Below are 17,261 nucleotides of genomic sequence, written 5' to 3' on the forward strand. Positions count from 1 at the left end.
TTCTTTTCTTTTCTTTCTCACCTCCATTGTATTATAATCCCAGCCCCCGATGTGCATTGTGGGTGCTGGTGGGGCAGACATGACCCCGTGGCACCTGCATCACAGAGGGCCACGGCCCCCGCAAACGCTCACAACTTGAAAAAGTCTTTTCACAGGGTCAGCATCCAGCCTGCCCACTACCGTTGCCCATTATCATTGCAGGTTAATTTTGTTGCAGCTATTGATGTGTACGAAGATGGAGAAGCTGGTTTGCTGTTGTGTTACAACTGTAAGTTAAGGATGTGCTTTTATCTTTATTTGCTAAAATGGACTGGTTTTTTTCTGGGCAATTTAAAAAGATTGTCCTTAGATTTACTCAGTGTATCATTCGTGGGTTTGTAATTGCCTTCCAGGAAGGAACAGAAAAATACCTTCTGCACACCAGGCCTCTTGGTGACACAGTGCAAGAACTGGCGCTTGTGGTGCTATTTCCAGGATGCGCCGGTGATAACAGTGGCTTCCAGTTAGGGGGCCCTTACTGTGTGCCAGGTGCTGTGCTCGGTATGCTGTGGTCATTGTCTCACTTGATTCTCACAATGAATGCCCGCAGCAGGCTCAGTTATTATCCTCAGTTTAGAGATGAGGCAACTGAGGCCTCGAGAGGTGAACTCGTTCAAGGTCTTGTGGCTACTAAGCAGCAGGGCCAGGGTTTGCATCTGGTGCTGTCTTGACTCCAGCACCCACAATTTTAACTAACCACTGTCACTATTCTATATTTTGCTGTTTCTCAGGTATTAATGAAATCAGCCTCAACCCAGGGTATCTGGCCTCAATTGGGTTAGTTTGGATTAGGTGGCAGAGTAGGTGTTGGGCAGACCGAAGGTATCAAATAGTATCTTTAAGGATGTTCAGCATTTCAAAAGCTAATATTATAATACATTTTCATAAAAAGGATTTTTTAAGGCTAAAAGAAAAGAAGTAAGCTATTTTCCTGGATAAAGCTGCCCAGTCTAACAAGACATAAAACATGTTTTTCAGCCTAGGATTTTATCAATTTAGAGTGACGATGCTGGGTCAGATGTTTTGATTAATCTTTGATTAATAAATATAAGAAAGCTAATTATTAGTAGAGAAGGTTGTTTTATAAACATCATCTTTCAAAATTAGAGATTTATGGGGAATAAGTTAGGAGAAGGTGATTGAACCTCTTCAACAATAATTGCTCTTTGGGGACATTTTATGCACAGAGCTGTGCACCCTCCTCAGAACAGCAGGTCTTTAATGGCCCATGTGATGAGAAGGGCCCCATTAAGGCAGCAGGAATGGGCCACTCTCCCACACCCCGTGGGCCAGGCCGCCACTGCTGCCGGTGCCCTGCGTCTCCAGATTTATGGGGACAAGGAGGGGTTGGGACTGCGTGGTAGAAGTCACTTCTGTAAGAAATTCATCTTTTTAAAGTATGCTCTTTTCACTTTATTGAGACATCTATGAGAATAACTTGTGGCAGAATGTTTTAAAAACTGATTTGGATTTTTTTAATCCTTTAACCGTGTGAAAGGCTGGAAGGGATTTTAGGTGGAAGAGAAGTTAAGAACAAAAATAGAGCAGGTTTTTAGAGAGGGAGAATTAATCCCAAACAAAAAGAGGGCATGGAAACAAATGTGGATGCCGTGGGCTCTGTGCCAGACTTGTCAGTGCTGACTGGAACAGGCCGGGCTTCTCACTCAGTGGCTGCTGCATCTGGGTCTCACAGAGCCCTTCCTCGGGAGTTCCATTTCCCATGGCTTTACTCATCTTCTGGCTTCAGGCTCTGACTTCGTCTCAGGATGGGATCAGTGTGTGTCTGTTTTCATAGATCCACTACATCAGAAGTATCTTGACATCTCTGTATCTTTACATCCCAAGGTCAAGGCCCTGGTAACCTCAGAGGTTCCCATAGCCTCAGTCTTCCCCAAACCATGCCACTTCCTCCCATTTCTTTGGGTCGGAAATCTGGCTTTTGTTTTCTATATTTCTTTTTCCCAAGACATTGGGAGGCATCTGGTGAACAACCCCAATAAAACCAGTTGTCTCTCCCCACGGTCATCCAGGTCACTTCTCTAACTCATTCCTACACACACAGCACATGTGAAATTTGCCTGTTTAGTCTGTGTTCTTGACTTGATCACAGATGCCTGAACAATAAAGGCCCTTTTCAACAAGGTGCTGTAGAATGATAATGCTCTCCCCAAAATTTGAAACTGATTTGTATCATTGAAGTTTTTTTCTGTATTAAAAAACAAAGCAAAATTAAAAATAAATTTTAAGTGGAGGAATTTTTATCTCAGATATGTTAAAGTTGACAATATTTTACAATGGAGATTGCAACTTTCAGTTACGTGTTATTTGAAAAAATATATTCACATAGTAAACTTTAGGGGAAAAATAGTATAAATAGTTCAATATGCTACTAATGTTGGGTTTTTTAAATAATTAAAACTCTATTTTTATTACCAGAGTCCATCTTTAACTGTTTAAAAAGACAAAGAAAAAGAAAACTTGGCTCTGCCCTTAGCAACCAGTAATCATTCACCTTTAATGCAAGTAATTTCAGTGCTAAGGGTGAACTCTTTTGTTTACTCATGATGCTTTAAAGGTAATCATGCCAGGAAAACTAGAAAAGCTCGCCTAAGTGCCCCTTGTTTTTGATGCGATCATATTTAACCTCACTAAGTCTTCACTTCCAGATAAGTAATAGTAAGAATACAAAACCTGCTTCTCACAACTGTTGTGAGGACTAAGCAGGATGATACCAGTAAAGCCCATAATACATTGCCTGACATGACAAGATTTTATTTTTCCACTATTTATTCCAGAATCATCAGAGTATTTATTCAGAACTCAGTTTTTTAACCTTCATAGACTTTCTTCCTTTTTTTTTTTTGAGGTGGAGTTTCACTCTTGTTGCCCAGGCTGGAGTGTAGTGGCATGATCTCGGCTCACTGCAACCTCCGCCTCCCAGGTTCAAGCGTTTCTCCTGCCTCAGCCTCCTGAATAACAAAGAGGCAACAGGATCCACAAGGTTGAAGAGGAGCATTCTGGCTGCTGTGGGGAATTTGCTGAAGGGGTAGGGGCAGGGAGACCGGGGAGAAGGCGACTGCGTATGTCTGATGAGAGGACAGCAGCAGGACCAGAACTACAGCAGTGGAGATGCTGACAAGGTCAGGTCTGAAATGCATTTCTTTCTTTTTTTTTTTTTCCAGATAGAGTCTAGCTCTGTCGCCCAGGCTGGAGTGCAGTGGCGCAATCTTGGCTCACTGCAACCTCTGCCTCCCGAGTTCAAGCGATTTTCCTGTCTCAGCCTCCTGAGTAGCTGGGATTACAGGCACGTGTCACCACACCCGGCCAATTTTTGTATTACAGGCACATGTCACCACACCCGGCCAATTTTTGTATTACAGGCACGCATCACCACACCCGGCCAATTTTGTCCTGACCTCAGGTGATCTACCTGCCTCAGCCTCCCAAAGTGCTGGGATTACAGGCGTGAGCGCCCACCCCGAAATACATTTCAAATATAAGGACCAAGCGCAGTGCTCATGCCTGTAATCCCAGCACTTTGAGAGGCCAAGGTGGGCAGATCATTTGAGGTCAGGAGTTCAAAACCAGCCTAGCCAACAAGGTGGAAACCCTGTCTCTACTAAAAATACAAAAATCAGCCAGGAGTGGTGGTGCGCGCTTGTAGTCCTAGCTACTGGAGTGTCTGAGGCAGGAGAATCACTTGAGCCCAGAAGGTGGAGGTTGCTGTGAGCCGAGATTGCACCACTGCACTCCAGCCTGGGTGACAGAGCAAGACTGTCAAAAAAAAAATAAAAAATAAAAAAAAATTTCAAATGTAAGAACTAAGATCTAGTACTCGTCCCTCCAATCTGCTGCTTCCCCTGCCTTCAGCTTCCCAGCAGCAAGCACCAGCCTTCCACGGCAACATGGTATCTTCGTGCAGCTTTCCTGTTTACACTACTGGTTCTTTATTAAATGGTGTTCAGTTAAAAAAAAAAAAAAAAAAAACAAGCTAATTTGCTGATGAATCAAATTTGGGATGTGAGAGGAAGACAGAAAAAAAAGGAAGACTCTGCAATTTGGAGCCTGAGCAGCTGGCAGAATGGAGAAGACGGCTTCCTGAATGAGGAAAGCTCGGCCAAGAGCAAGTTTGAGGAAAAGCTCAAGAGTTCAGCCTGGACCCGTCAATGCCTTCCCGTACCCCTGTGGAGATGCCCAGTGACCTGGATGTGCAAGTCCAAGGCTCTCAAGAAACAGCTGTGCCTGGAGCTCTTTCATTAGCGTATAAATGATGTTTAAAGTCATGAAACTAAAGACATTACCAAGGGGAAGGGAGAGACAGAGGCACCAGCAAAGTACACTGAGGAGTGCCCGGAAAGGCAGGGATTACCAGGAGCCCGCAGGAAGGAGGGCATCCTCACCTGTGCCCCCACCAGAGCCGGCAATGCCTGTCTGAGAGGGACCCTTGGACCCAGCGAGGTGGAGGTCAGTTGTAAGACAAGAGCGAGTGTCTCTGGAAAGCAGGGGGGACGGGACACTTGTTCACAGGGGTTGCGAGGCAGTGGGAGAAGAGAAAGACTGGGAGCACAGATGATTGTTCAGAGACTCACTTTAAGGGAAAAAGAGACGTGGTGTAATAGCTACAGGAAGGGCGTTCAAAGGGTCTTTTTGTTTTTCTGAAGTGTGGGATAAATAGTAAGTTTGTAAGGCCATGGGGGAAGCTCCAATAGGGAAGGGAGGACTAGTGGTGCCAGGGAAAGGGGGAGAATTGCTGGAGCAAGTCCCTGCATCCGTGGAAGCCATCAGGACACAGTGGGAAGAGGGAGGATTGGCCACACCTGACAGCATCAGAGCCACAGGCGGCCGTGGCCGTGGTGCCCAAGGTGTCCTCTCTGGAGCGTTTGTTCTCTCGGGAAGTAAGGGCTCCCTTGACTGTGGTTAGCTTTTTGTCTTAATTCACTGTGTCAGATACACAACTGTAAGACACTAAGATAACTGTTTTACAAGGCACAGTGGTCACATCAAAGGAGTCCCTAAGCCCCGATGGGCCAGGACGTTCCAAAAAGATTAGACATGGTGGGAGAGGTGCTTGTTCCTGGAGCTTCCGATGGCGCTGTCACCTCCCCTGTTCCTGCCCTGCAGCACAGGCCTTGATCTGAAGCTCCAGCTTCCACACCTCTCTCTCCCACGGAAGTGGGAGATATCAGGAGTTTAAGAAAAGAACTGTTACACTGTACAGGATTCCGTATGACAGGATGCTGTTGAAAGTGTGCTGCCCAGAGAGAAGGGAACAAGGAAGCAGATGGCATGAAAAGAAAAGGGGACAGCCCCCTTCAGTGAACCACAAACACCCAGAAGGCCAGACCATGGCCCAGCTCTCTGGCCCGGACCACAGGACCCGGCTGGCACAGTGCTGGTGTCCATAAACTTTGCTGGACTGAGCCAAACCTGTGCCCTGTGTCAGAGAGTCGTATCAGAGGCAGATCTACCCAAGGAGACTTTTCTGTCCCCACCTTTCTGACTTTGCTGTCTACTATCCTTTTCAGACTTCCTTCTCTCCCAGCTTCTGTCCCAACCTCTTGCTTTCTTTCTGCCCCTCTGGCTATCTTGTTTCAGTGCTGTGCCTTTCACAGTCTCTTCTCCAGTCATCCCTTAAACGCCAGCATTCCAGAGGGCCCTGTCCTCGCCTTTCTATCTGGCATGCTCGTTCTTCCCTGCACGCTTGATCGCCAATGTGCTGCTGCTGACTCCCAGCTCTCTCCAGTCCAGACCCACTGCTGAACTCTGTACCAGTGCATTGCACTCCTTACTATACAGCCCACTTCAGCAGCTCAAGGGCATCTCGGACTCAGCCTGTCCACCCTGAACTCAAGATCTTTCCTCCTCACACGTGCTCCTGCTCTGATGTGCCCCACCCCAGTGCAAGGGCATCACCCTCCACCCATCAGCCAAGCCAGAGACACAGTTGGCACAATCGACTTCTCCCTTCCTTTACTCCCCATCTCCAAGCTGTCTTTCCACACAGCTCAGATTCATTCCAAATGGCCTATCTTTTATGGACCAGTCACTCCTCACCTGGTCAGTATACCACACACAGAATTTCTTGGAATTTGGCTCCGTCTTAGAGCAACCCATCTCTCCCCTCTGCACTGCTGCTGGAGTCAGCTTCCTAAAACCCTAATGCGATCCTCTCACTTCCCTAGTGAGGACCCCCTTCCCCAAGCCAGCCTCTGCCTCCCCCTGCCTTCCTTCACATAGGAAATTCCTATGTGACTTCCAGAGACTCCTGGAGACAGGGGAAGGTGTGCCCTGATTCTGTGGGAAGCACGGAAGGAGCTGGTGCAGGCTGTGTGCGTCACAGTGTTGGGTGACAACAGGAGCAGCTCACCAGTCTTGTTCTGAGGAAGAGGCTGAAGATTGAGGGATACATTCCCCATCTATTTACCTGCTAGCTGTGCCTTGGTTCAAGGCAAATTTTATGTAGAATATAAAATGCTATTACAGAAAAAGTGTCATAAGACTTTATTCAAGATTTTCAATGTCATAGTTTTTTATTTCATCATAACAAAGATATTTTAAATGTTTTTTAATCAAGTGAGTAACATAATAACATTGTATCATTATAATGTGTTATATATTTTGTTATCACATATAATTACATAAACGAATTTGTCAATTGAACAGAATAAAGGATCCAGAAATAGATTTAGACGTATTTGGTAAATTGATTTTTGACAAAGGTGCAAAGGCAATTCAATGGCAGAGAGTCTCTTTTAACAAATGATACCAGAATAATTGGATAGACATATGCAAAAAAATCTTTTTTTTTTCGAGACGGAGTTTAGCTCTTGTTGCCCAGGCTGAAGTGCAGTGGTGCGATTTTGGCTCACGGAAACCTCCACTTCCTGGGTCCAAAAGATTCTCCTGCCTCAGCCTCCTGAGTAGCTGGGATTACAGGCTCATGCCACCACGGCCGGCTAACCAAAAACTTTCATCCATACCTCACATTCATTCATTCATTCATTCATTTTTCTTCAAAGCATTCACTCATTTATTCAGAATATATAAATGAAGTACAATATATCAGGTATTATTTTAGAGGAGGAAGACACTATCCTTGCCCATCCCCATCCCAGGATTCTTGACACATAAACAAATTGGTGCAATGTGCTCTGTGCTATAGGAGATGTGTAGGAGAATATGGGTGTTTGTGGGGCTGGGGATATGAGAAGTGTTTCCTATAGGAGATAATATGTTTTTAGTCTACTATGTATTCTTAATCTGTATTTCTAAAACAGTGGTCCACATAATGATACCTGGTTTGTACACAATATTTTTTAGGGACAATAGTAGTTTTTATGCTGGTAAATTAAAATTATGTAAGAACTCTGGGACCCCTTAAGTTTCCCTGGGTCTTACTTTGTAAATTTTAGCTCTACATAGTGCAATATATGTTTACCTGAATGTTGAGACACACTAAGGAACAACATACTTGTTTTTGCATAGACTGGTGGCAATAGCTTTGGAATGTGTTTATCAAATTAAGAGACAAAAACACAAAATGAAACAGTTCAAAACTGGCTTTTTATTAGATCTGCTAGTTTTCTTCAAACTTTAAACTGTACTCAGATAATGCAAGCAGAGAACCTTCTGTGTTGATTGCCTTTTGGGAATTTTAACATTTGAATATACTTCCCAGTGTGGAAGCATGGAGTCAGGGGTGGACTCCAGAAGATACAGGGGCTACCTAGCTATAACCACATTATTATGAAGAACAAAATTACAGCTGAATTAAATTTTGAAGACTGTCTTTGAGGATATGCATAGAAAGTTGTATGTTACCTAATAGATAAATTGGTGAGCCTAATGTCATTCAAAAGCCAGAGAAGAAATATTCAGGCTGAAACAAAACTTGCTACTTTCTTAGAACAAAGAGAATGTACTTCTTGTTGGGAAGCTAAATCCTAAGAAAGAAAAAACAAATACTCCATAGATTGCAAGTCTCAGAGAATTATACTTCTAAAGTGAGTAAGATCAAGCCACCAGAGGAACCAGGGACCTTCCTAGCAAATGAAAAGAAGCCTCAAGTATTGCTATTGCTGTAGCGTACAAGCATCAGAGTGGATGTTTTAGTGAATTAGGTTGAGATCAGGTGGCCTACATGAACTCTGGGAACCAAAACAACAGCTTAGGAATATAGGTTAAATGTGTGAGTGGTGCTATAACTTGGAGTGGCTGAGTTTAAGATTATTTACAGTGATTTTATCCTAGATGCTGTTATACTGTCACCCACCCAGCCTTTTTAAAAAGATAAAATCGGCCGGGTCCGGTGGCTCACACTTGTTTTCCCAGCACTTTGAGAGGCTAAGGCGGGAGGATCTCTTGAGGCCAGGAGTTCAAGACCGGCCTGAGCAATATAGTGAGACCCTGGTCTCTAAAAAAAGAAGATCAAAGCCTAAAAGTACAAAAGAGGTCTTTCAGGTTGCAGAGATAAGACATGATCTGTCTCCCTCTTGGTGGAAGAGTGAATAAAAATATTGTCCACTTTGATTTTGCTGCTGTTTAGAAAGATTCCTGGCTGGGCGTGATGGCTGACGCCTGTAATCCCAACACTTTGGGAGATTGAGGTGGGCAGATTACTTGAGTCTGGCCAACATGGTGAAACCCTGTCTCTACTAAAATCACAAAAAATTGGCTGGGCATGGTGGTGCACACCTGCAATCCCAGCTACTTGGGAGACCAAGGCACAAGAATCACCTGAACCCAGGAGCGGAGACTGCAGTGAGTCGAGATCAGGCTACTGCACTCCAGCCAGTGAGGCTCTGTCTCAAAAAAAAAAAAAGGCTGGGTGCGGCGGCTCATGCCTGTAATCCCAGCACTTTAGGAGGCTGAGGTGGGTGGATCACCTGAGGTCAGGAGTTCGAGAGCAGCCTGACCAACATGGTAAAACCTCGCCTCTACTAAATACAAAAATTAGCCAGGCGTGGTGGCGCATGCCTGTAATCCCAGCTACTTGGGAGGCTGAGGCAGGAGAATCACTTGAACCCAGGAGGCGGAGGTTGCAATGAGCTGAGATTGCGGCATTGCACTCCAACCTGGGCAACAAGAGTGAACCTGTCTCAAAAAAAAAAAAAAAGGAAAGGCTCCTCACATCATATTTAAAAATTCATTCAAAATGGATCATAAAACTACAGGAAAAACCTAAAGCCTAATAAAAACTTCTACAAGAAAGCATAGAAGATATTTATGAGCTTGGATTGGCAAAAATTTCTTAGATACCGCACCAAAGGTATAATCCATAAAAGAAAAAATTAATAAATTGAACTTCATTAAAAGTAAGAACCTCTTTGAAAAACAAGCGAATGAAAAGGCACAGAGAGAAAATATTTGCAAATCACCTATCTCATACAGGACTGTAAAGGGAAAATATAAAGAACTCTCAATAATAAGAAAATAACCCAGTTAAAAAGAGGGCAAAACACTTAATCAGATATTCCATCAAAGAAGATTTGTGGATGGTAAATAAGCACATGAAAAGATGTTCAATATCAGTAGCTATTAGGGCAATGCAAATTAAAACCACAATGAGGGCTGGACAAAGTGGCTTACGCCTGTAATCCCAACACTTTGGGAGGCTGAGATGGGAGGATCACTTGAGGCCAGAGTTCAAGATTAGCCTGGGCAGTATAGTGAGACTCCATCTCTACAAAAAAAAAAAAAAAAAATTTTAAAGACTACAATGAGATACCATCACACAGCTATGAAATGGCTAAAATGAAAACGATTGCTCGTAATCAGTGTTGGTGAGGATGTGAAGAAAATGGCTTTCTCATGTGCGGCTGGTGGAAATGTAAATTGGTATAATCACTTTGGAAAACAGTTCTTCAAAAAGTTAAACATTCACTCGCCATATGGCCCAGCCGTTCCACTTCTAGGAATGGATGCAAAAGAAATGAAAGCACAGTCCAGGCACGGTGGCTCACACCTGTAATCTCAGCAATTTGGGAGGCCAAGGCAAGTGGATCACCTAAGGTCAGGAGTTCAAGACCAGCCTGGTCAACATGGTGAAACCCTGTCCTACTAAAAATACAAAAAAAATTAGCCAGGTGCGGTGGCAGATGCCTGTAATTCTAGCTACTCGGGAGGCTGAGGCAGGAGAATTGCTTGAACCTAGGAGGCAGAGGTTGCAGTGAGCCAAGCTTGTGCCACTGCACCCCAGCCTGGGTGACAGAGCAAACTCTGTCTCGGGGGGAAAAAAAAAAAGCATTTGTATGTCCCCACAAAGATTTGTATCCAAATATTCATAGTAGCATTATTTATATTAGCCCAAAACTGAAAACAACACAAATGTCCATTGTGGAGGTTTTAAAATATGTCTGCAAGTTCTTTGATACTTCTTCCCTAGAGGTGGAGATCCTCTTCCTTTGTAGGCAGGCTGGACTTAGTGATTCCTGTCTATCAAACAGAATATGGTAGCAGTGAAGGTATGCAACCTCTGAGACTAGATCAACAAAGGCATTGTAGTTGCCTTATTGTTTCTTGTGTCACTCATTCTGGAGAAGCCAGCTGCCATGTCCTGAGGACACTCAAGCAGCTCAAGGGAGAGGTCCCTGTGGTGAGGAACTAAGGCCTCTGCCAAGAACCATGTGAGTGTGCCATCTTGAAAGCAGACCCAAGTCAAGCCTTCTGATGACTGTAACCTCCAATGACATCTTTTTTTTTGTTAGTTTGTTTTAGGGACAGAGTCTCACTCTGTCACCCAGGCTGGAGTGCAGTGGCGCGATCTTGGCTCACTGCAACCCCTGCTTCCTGGGTTCAAGCAATTCTCATGCCTCAGCCTCCCAAGTAGGCTGGGATTACAAGCACGCACCACCATGCCCGGATAATTTTTGTATTTTTGGTAAAGACGGGATTTCACCATGTCAGCCAGGCTGGTCTCAAACTCCTAACCTCAAGTGATCCACCTGCCTTGGCCTCCCAAAGTGCTGGGATTAGAGGCATGAGTCACTGCACCCGGCCTCTTAACATTTTAACATCTCTGAATTTAGCATGCATCTTATAATTATAGTGGACAGCTTTCTTTCTTTCTTTCTTTCTTTTTTTTGATGAGACGTTTTAAATGATATATCTTATTACTTTTGCCAGAAAAACGGTACATCTTTTATTCAGTGACATCCTAGATTCAATGAAATATGGTAAGTTTTGAAATCTAGGTAAGAGGAACAATTTTGTAGTTGAAAATAAATTCCTAAAATTGTCCTAAAAAATGGCAGAAAATCTGATTGAGTCAGTAAGTATAGAAGGTATTGGATAGTTTTTTAAAAACTAGCCACCACAAAAGGGTCCCAACCCGCATGGATTTTGGGACAAGGACAATCCAACATCACTGCAGAATCTGAGAAAAAGTTTGAACAAATGGACAAATATACTATGCTACTGAATTGGAAGACTTCATCTTGCAAAGATGTATATTTCTCCTCAGATGAAGTAAATTACTGTGATTCCAGACAGAATCCCAATTCTTTTCTCTTTATGCCTGGCACATAGTAGGCACTCCATAAATATCTGCTGAGTGATTAGATGAATGATTTGCCAGAAAATTTTTAAAAAGATTTGTCATGAAGGATGGTTATTTCTTCAAAATTGTAATTTATTGCAAAGCTACAATAATTAGCACACTGTGATGCCGGTGCAAGAATAGATAAGCCACTCAATACAACAGAATAAAGTCCAGAAATAAACTCAAGTATATATAAAATGTACACGATGAAAGTAGCATTTCAAATCTGTAGAGACATGATGAATTTTTTAAAAAATAACGTTGGGACAATTGGACAAACTTTTGGAGAAAGTAAATATATGCCTCTGTTTTTAGTTCTAAATAAATTAAAAGTGAAATATAAAAAGTCAGTTTCTGAAATTTATAAAAGAAAATATGAACCACTGTGTACCAACTCTTAGCGGTGGAGAGAGCCTTTCTAAGGACGACATTGAAGCAGAAGCCAGCCGGGCGCGATGGCTCACACCTGTAATCCCAGCACTTTAAGAGGCTAAGGTGGGCAGATCACTTGAGGTCAGGAGTTTGAGACCAGACTGGCCAACATGGTAAGACCCCCCCCCATCTCTACTAAAAATACAAAAATTAGCCAGGCATGGTGGCGTGTGCCTGTAATCGCAGCTACTTGGGAGACTGAGGCAGGAGAATCGCTTGAACCCAGTGGGGCAGAGGTTGCAGTGAGCTGAGACTGTGCCATTGCACACCAGTCCAGCCTGGGCAAAAGAACCAGACTCCGTCTCAAAAAAAAAAAAAAAATGCAGAAGCCATGAACAAAGTTTGAAATAATTGATTACACAAAACTTAAAATTTCTATGCCAGAAAGAACCATAAAATTAAAAGAGAAATAGCAAACTGGAGAAAATATCTGTGAGTTTCCAAAAGGGCCAATATCATTAGCATAGGCCGGGTGCGGTGACTCACGCCTGTAATCCCCGCACTTTGGGAAATGAAGGCAGACAGATCACTTGAGGTCAGGAGTTCAAGACCACTCTGGCCAACGTGGTGAAACCCGGTCTCTACTAAAAATACAGAAAATTAGCCAGGCATTGTGGCACATGCTTGTAATCCCAGCTACTCAGGAGGCCAAGGCAGGAGAATCGCTTGAACTGGGGAGACACAGGATGCAGTGAGCCAAGATCATGCCACTCTACTCCAGCCTGGGCAACAGAGGGAAAAAAAAAAAAAAAGAATCATTAATATGAAAAGAGATCTTACATATCAAAAAGATAAAGGCGGCTGGGCACCGTGGCTCACGCCTGTAATCCTAACACTTTGGGAGGCTGAGCGGGCAGATCACCTGAGGTCGGGAGTTCAAGACCAGCCTGACCAACATGGAGAAACCCCGTTTCTACTAAAAATGTAAAAACTAGCCGGGCATGGTGGCCCATGCCTGTAATCCCAGCTACTCAGGAGGCTGAGGCAGGAGAATCACTTGAACTCAGGAGGCGGAGGTTGTGGTGAGCCAAGATCATGCCATTGCATTTCAGCCTAGGCGACAAGAGTGAAACTCCATCTCAAAAAAAAAAAAAAGATAAAAGCATGAGCACCCGTTAAAATATGAGGGAAGGATATGAGCAGATAATTTACAAAAAAAGAAATGCAGTTACCCAGTAAGCATTGTTAAAAGATAAATTGTGACCCATTACAATTTTTAAGAGTTTATTTGAGCAGTGATATATATATATATATATACACATTTTTTTTATTTTTGAGGTGGAGTCTCACTTTATAGCCCAGGCTGGAGTGTAGTGGCGTGATCTCAGCTCACTGCAATATCTGCCTCCCAGGTTCAAGTGATTCTCCCACCTCAGCCTCCCAAGTAGCTAGGATTACAGGCACCTACCACCAGGCCTGGCTAATTTTTTTCTATTTTTAGTGGAGATGGGGTTTCACCATGGTGGCCAGGCTGGTCTCAAACTCCTGACCTCAAGTGATCTGTCTGCCTTGGCCTCCCAAAGTGCTGGGATTACAGGAGTGAGCCACTGAGCCCAGATGACAGTGATTTATTAATCAGGCAGCTCCAAACCTGAAGGAACAAAGAGAGGCTTTTATAGGGTGAATGCAGAAGCAAAGCAAAGAAAGTATTTGATTTGCTGAAGTGGAGCAGTAGCTTTACTTGGATCATTCCAGTGGAAAGTCCTGGGTTAGAGGTTAGTTGACGGTTTCTGGTTGGCTCCTAGAATATGACCTTTTACATTAAGTTGGGTTTTGGTTTGCTTATGTAGGAACTCACAGCACTGGGACCACCTCATTCTAATGGCTTCCCAATTATTTTAACGGCATGGGAAAAATGGTGCCCCACTGAGAATTTTAATATGCAAATTATCACTGAAATGATTTGGTCACTCAGACTGGCTGAGACTGTCAGAGTCATGGATTCAGGCACCTCTCTCTGCACTGCTAGAAGTGGTCTAGATGGTACGGCCTTCTGGGGAAGAAGTTGGCAGGATGTGATTTTAAATGGACACAGCCTGTGTACTCACAGGCAATTATTTTAAGGCATAATCAGCAAACTGTGAATGAGTTCTTGATTGTCTGTTACAACATCATTTATAAAGCAGAAAGCTTTGGAAACTAAATGGAAACAGGAGGAAACTGGTAAAGATGTTTTGTTACATTCAGATACTGAAATGCCATACAGTGAGTTAAACTTACGTTATTGAAAAATGCATAGAAGGCCAGGCGCGGTGGCCAAGCCTGTAATCCCAGCACTTTGGGAGGCCGAGACGGGCGGATCACGAGGTCAGGAGATCGAGACCATCCTGGCTAACACGGTGAAACCCCATCTCTACTAAAAAATACAAAAAACTAGCCGGGCGAGGTGGCAGGCGCCTGTAGTCCCAGCTACTCGGGAGGCTGAGGCAGGAGAATGGCGTAAACCCGGGAGGCGGAGCTCACAGTGAGCTGAGATCATGCCACTGCACTCCAGCCAGGGCGACAGAGCGACACTCCGTCTCAAAAAAAAAAAAAAGAAAAATGCATAGAAGAAAATATACAATATAGTGAAGAAAGCAAATTATATTTTGAAGTTCAATTCTGTTTTTCTTTATGACATTTCTCTTGCTTATTCATTCTTAATAAAAATACATGAAGAAGTACCAAAATGCTATCAGTACTGGCCGGGTGCGATGGCTCACACTTGTAATCCCAGCACTTTGGGAGGCCAAGGCGGGTGGATCACTTGAGGTCAGGAGTTCGAGACCAGCCTGGCCAACATGGTGAAACCTCATCTCTACCAAAAACAAAAAAATTAGCCAGGTGTGGTGGGGCACGCCTGTAGACCCAGCTACTCAGGAGGCTGAACAGGAGAATTGCTTGAACCCAAGAGGCAGAACCCAAGAGGCATAGGCTGCAGTGAGCCAAAATTGCGCCACTGTACTCCAGCCTGGGTGATAGAGCAAGACTCTGTCTCAAAAAAAAAAAAAAAAAATTAAAAAAAATACATATATATATATATATATTAGTATTTCTCTCTGGGACATAGGGTTGCAGATGATTTTTAAAATTTCCTTATTTATGTTTTTCTTTTTTCCTCAAATATTCTACAACAAAACACAGAAAAAAATAACGAAGCTCATGAAGATGTAGATATAGATACAAAGTATTTAACAGTAAATAACATTCTGAATAAAATAAAATCATGTGACTTACATAAAACCAGCAATCTATACAAGAGAAATGAATATATATCCACACAGACTTGTACAGGAATGTTCATAGCATCTTTATTAACAATAGCAAAAAGTAGAAACAACCCAAATGCCCATCAAATGGTAAGTAGATCAACAAAACGTAGGCTATTCATACAGTGGAATATTATTTGGCCATAAAAAGGAATGATGCACTGACACATGGATGAGCCTCAAAAACATCATGCTCAGTGCAGACACAAAAGGCCATGTGTTGTATGATGCCATTTATATGAAATGTCCGGAAAAGGCAGATCCACAGATACAGAAGCAAATAAGTGGTTGACTAGGGCTAGGGGGAAGAAATGGAGAGTGAGGTTTCATTTTAGGGTGATGAGAGTTCTAAAATTAGATCATGGTGATGTTGGACAACTCTGTAAATATACTAAAATTCACTGAATTGTACATTTTATTTTATTTTATTTTTATTGTATTTTTTTGAGACAGAGTCTAGCTTTGTCGCCTGGCTGGAGTACAGTGGCGCGATCTCGGCTCACTGCAACCTCCACCTCCTGGGTTCAAGCAATTCTTCTGCCTCAGCCTCCTGAGTAGCTGGGATTAAAGGCACGTGCCACCGCGCCCAGCTAATTTTTGTATTTTTAGTAGAGACAGGGTTTCACCATGTTGGCCAGGATGGTCTCGATCTCCTGACCTCGTGATCTGCCCACCTCAGCCTCTCAAAGTGCTGGGATTACAGGTGAGAGCCACCACACCTGCCCAAATTGTGCATTTTTAATGGATGAATTTTGTGATCTATAAATGATCTCAGTAAAGCTGTTATTTTTAATAATTTAAAATAGTTTCATTGTTTTTCTTTTTTTTTTTTTTTTTTTGAGATGAAGTCTTGCTCTATGGCCCAGGCTGGAGTGCAGTGGCATGATCTTGGCTCACTGCAAGCTCCACCTCCCAGGTTCATGCCATTCTCCTGCCTCGGCCTCTCGAGTAGCTGGGACTACAGGTGCCCACTACCTCACCCGGCTAGTTTTTTGTATTTTTAGTAGAGACGGGGTTTCACCGTGTTAGCCAGGATGGTCTCGATCTCCTGACCTTGTGATCCGCCCGCCTTGGCTGGGATTACAGGCGTGAGCCACTGCGCCCGACCGGGTTTCATTATTTTTCAAGCAGTAAACATAGTAATGCAGCCAAGACCCAATTGCAACAAAACTCTGTATCTGCTGACTCATCAAGTTGTTAATTATATCATGTTTTCTTCCTTTTTTTTTTGGAAATTAGAAATGTGATTCTAAAATGTAGGTGGGGACGCTAATCCAAGATATTGTTCTTACATGTCATTATCTTCTCAGAGTAACACTACCATCTTTACCTCTACCCTCTGTAGACAGCTTTAAACATTTAAACGAATGAAATTATACAGTATGTACTCAAATATCTAGCTTTTCTTTTTTTTACTCAGTATTATGTCTGTGAGTCATCCCTGTTGTTGTGTGTCAATAATTAACATTCAGATATTTGTTAACATCCATTCTTCATGATGTTAATAAAAATTCAGGCCGGGCACGGTGGCTCACGCCTGTAATCCCAGCACTTTGGGAGGCCGAGGCAGGTGGATCACTTGAGGGTTCAGGAGTTCAACACCAGCCTGGCCAAATGGATAAACCCTGCCTCTACTAAAAATGCAAAAACTAGCTGGGCATGGTGGCGGGTGCCTGTAATCCCAGCTACTTGGGAGGCTGAGGTAGGAGAATCACTTGAACCTGGGAGGCGGAGGTTGCAGTGAGCTGAGATCTAGACACTGCACTCAAGTCTGGGCGACAGAGCAAGACTCCGTCTCAAAAATAATAATAATAATAATAATAACTCGGTCTTTCATTGAGAAAGAAATGCATGGCTAAAACATGATGGTTTGGGAGGCCAAGGCGAGAGGATTGCTTGAGCTCAGGAGTTGGACCAGCCTAGGCAACATAGCGAGACCTTGTCTCTACTGAAAAAAAAAAAAAAATAGCTGGATGTGCCAGTGTGCACCTGTAGTCCCAGCT

General features: G+C 43.4%; 1 protein-coding gene and 1 long non-coding RNA gene across 11 annotated transcripts in view; both read left to right on the top strand.

Annotated features, from left to right (window-relative positions):
* Positions 1-17,261, top strand: part of LOC105463942 (GTPase activating Rap/RanGAP domain like 3) — a 172,125-nt gene that overhangs the window by 143,922 nt on the left and 10,942 nt on the right. For all 10 annotated transcript variants that reach the window (XM_011711410.2, XM_011711413.3, XM_011711408.2 and 7 more), the window contains one exon: positions 202-268. In XM_011711410.2, coding sequence (XP_011709712.1) covers positions 202-268 — 67 coding nt within the window. The remainder of the gene's footprint in view (positions 1-201; positions 269-17,261) is intronic.
* On the top strand, positions 4,510-12,765 carry LOC139358263 (uncharacterized). The gene is made up of 2 exons (XR_011613010.1): positions 4,510-11,213; positions 11,980-12,765. It is a non-coding gene; the product is annotated as an uncharacterized lncRNA (long non-coding RNA).

Source organism: Macaca nemestrina, chromosome 14 (assembly GCF_043159975.1).
Source record: "Macaca nemestrina isolate mMacNem1 chromosome 14, mMacNem.hap1, whole genome shotgun sequence".
Lineage (NCBI taxonomy): Eukaryota > Metazoa > Chordata > Mammalia > Primates > Cercopithecidae > Macaca > Macaca nemestrina.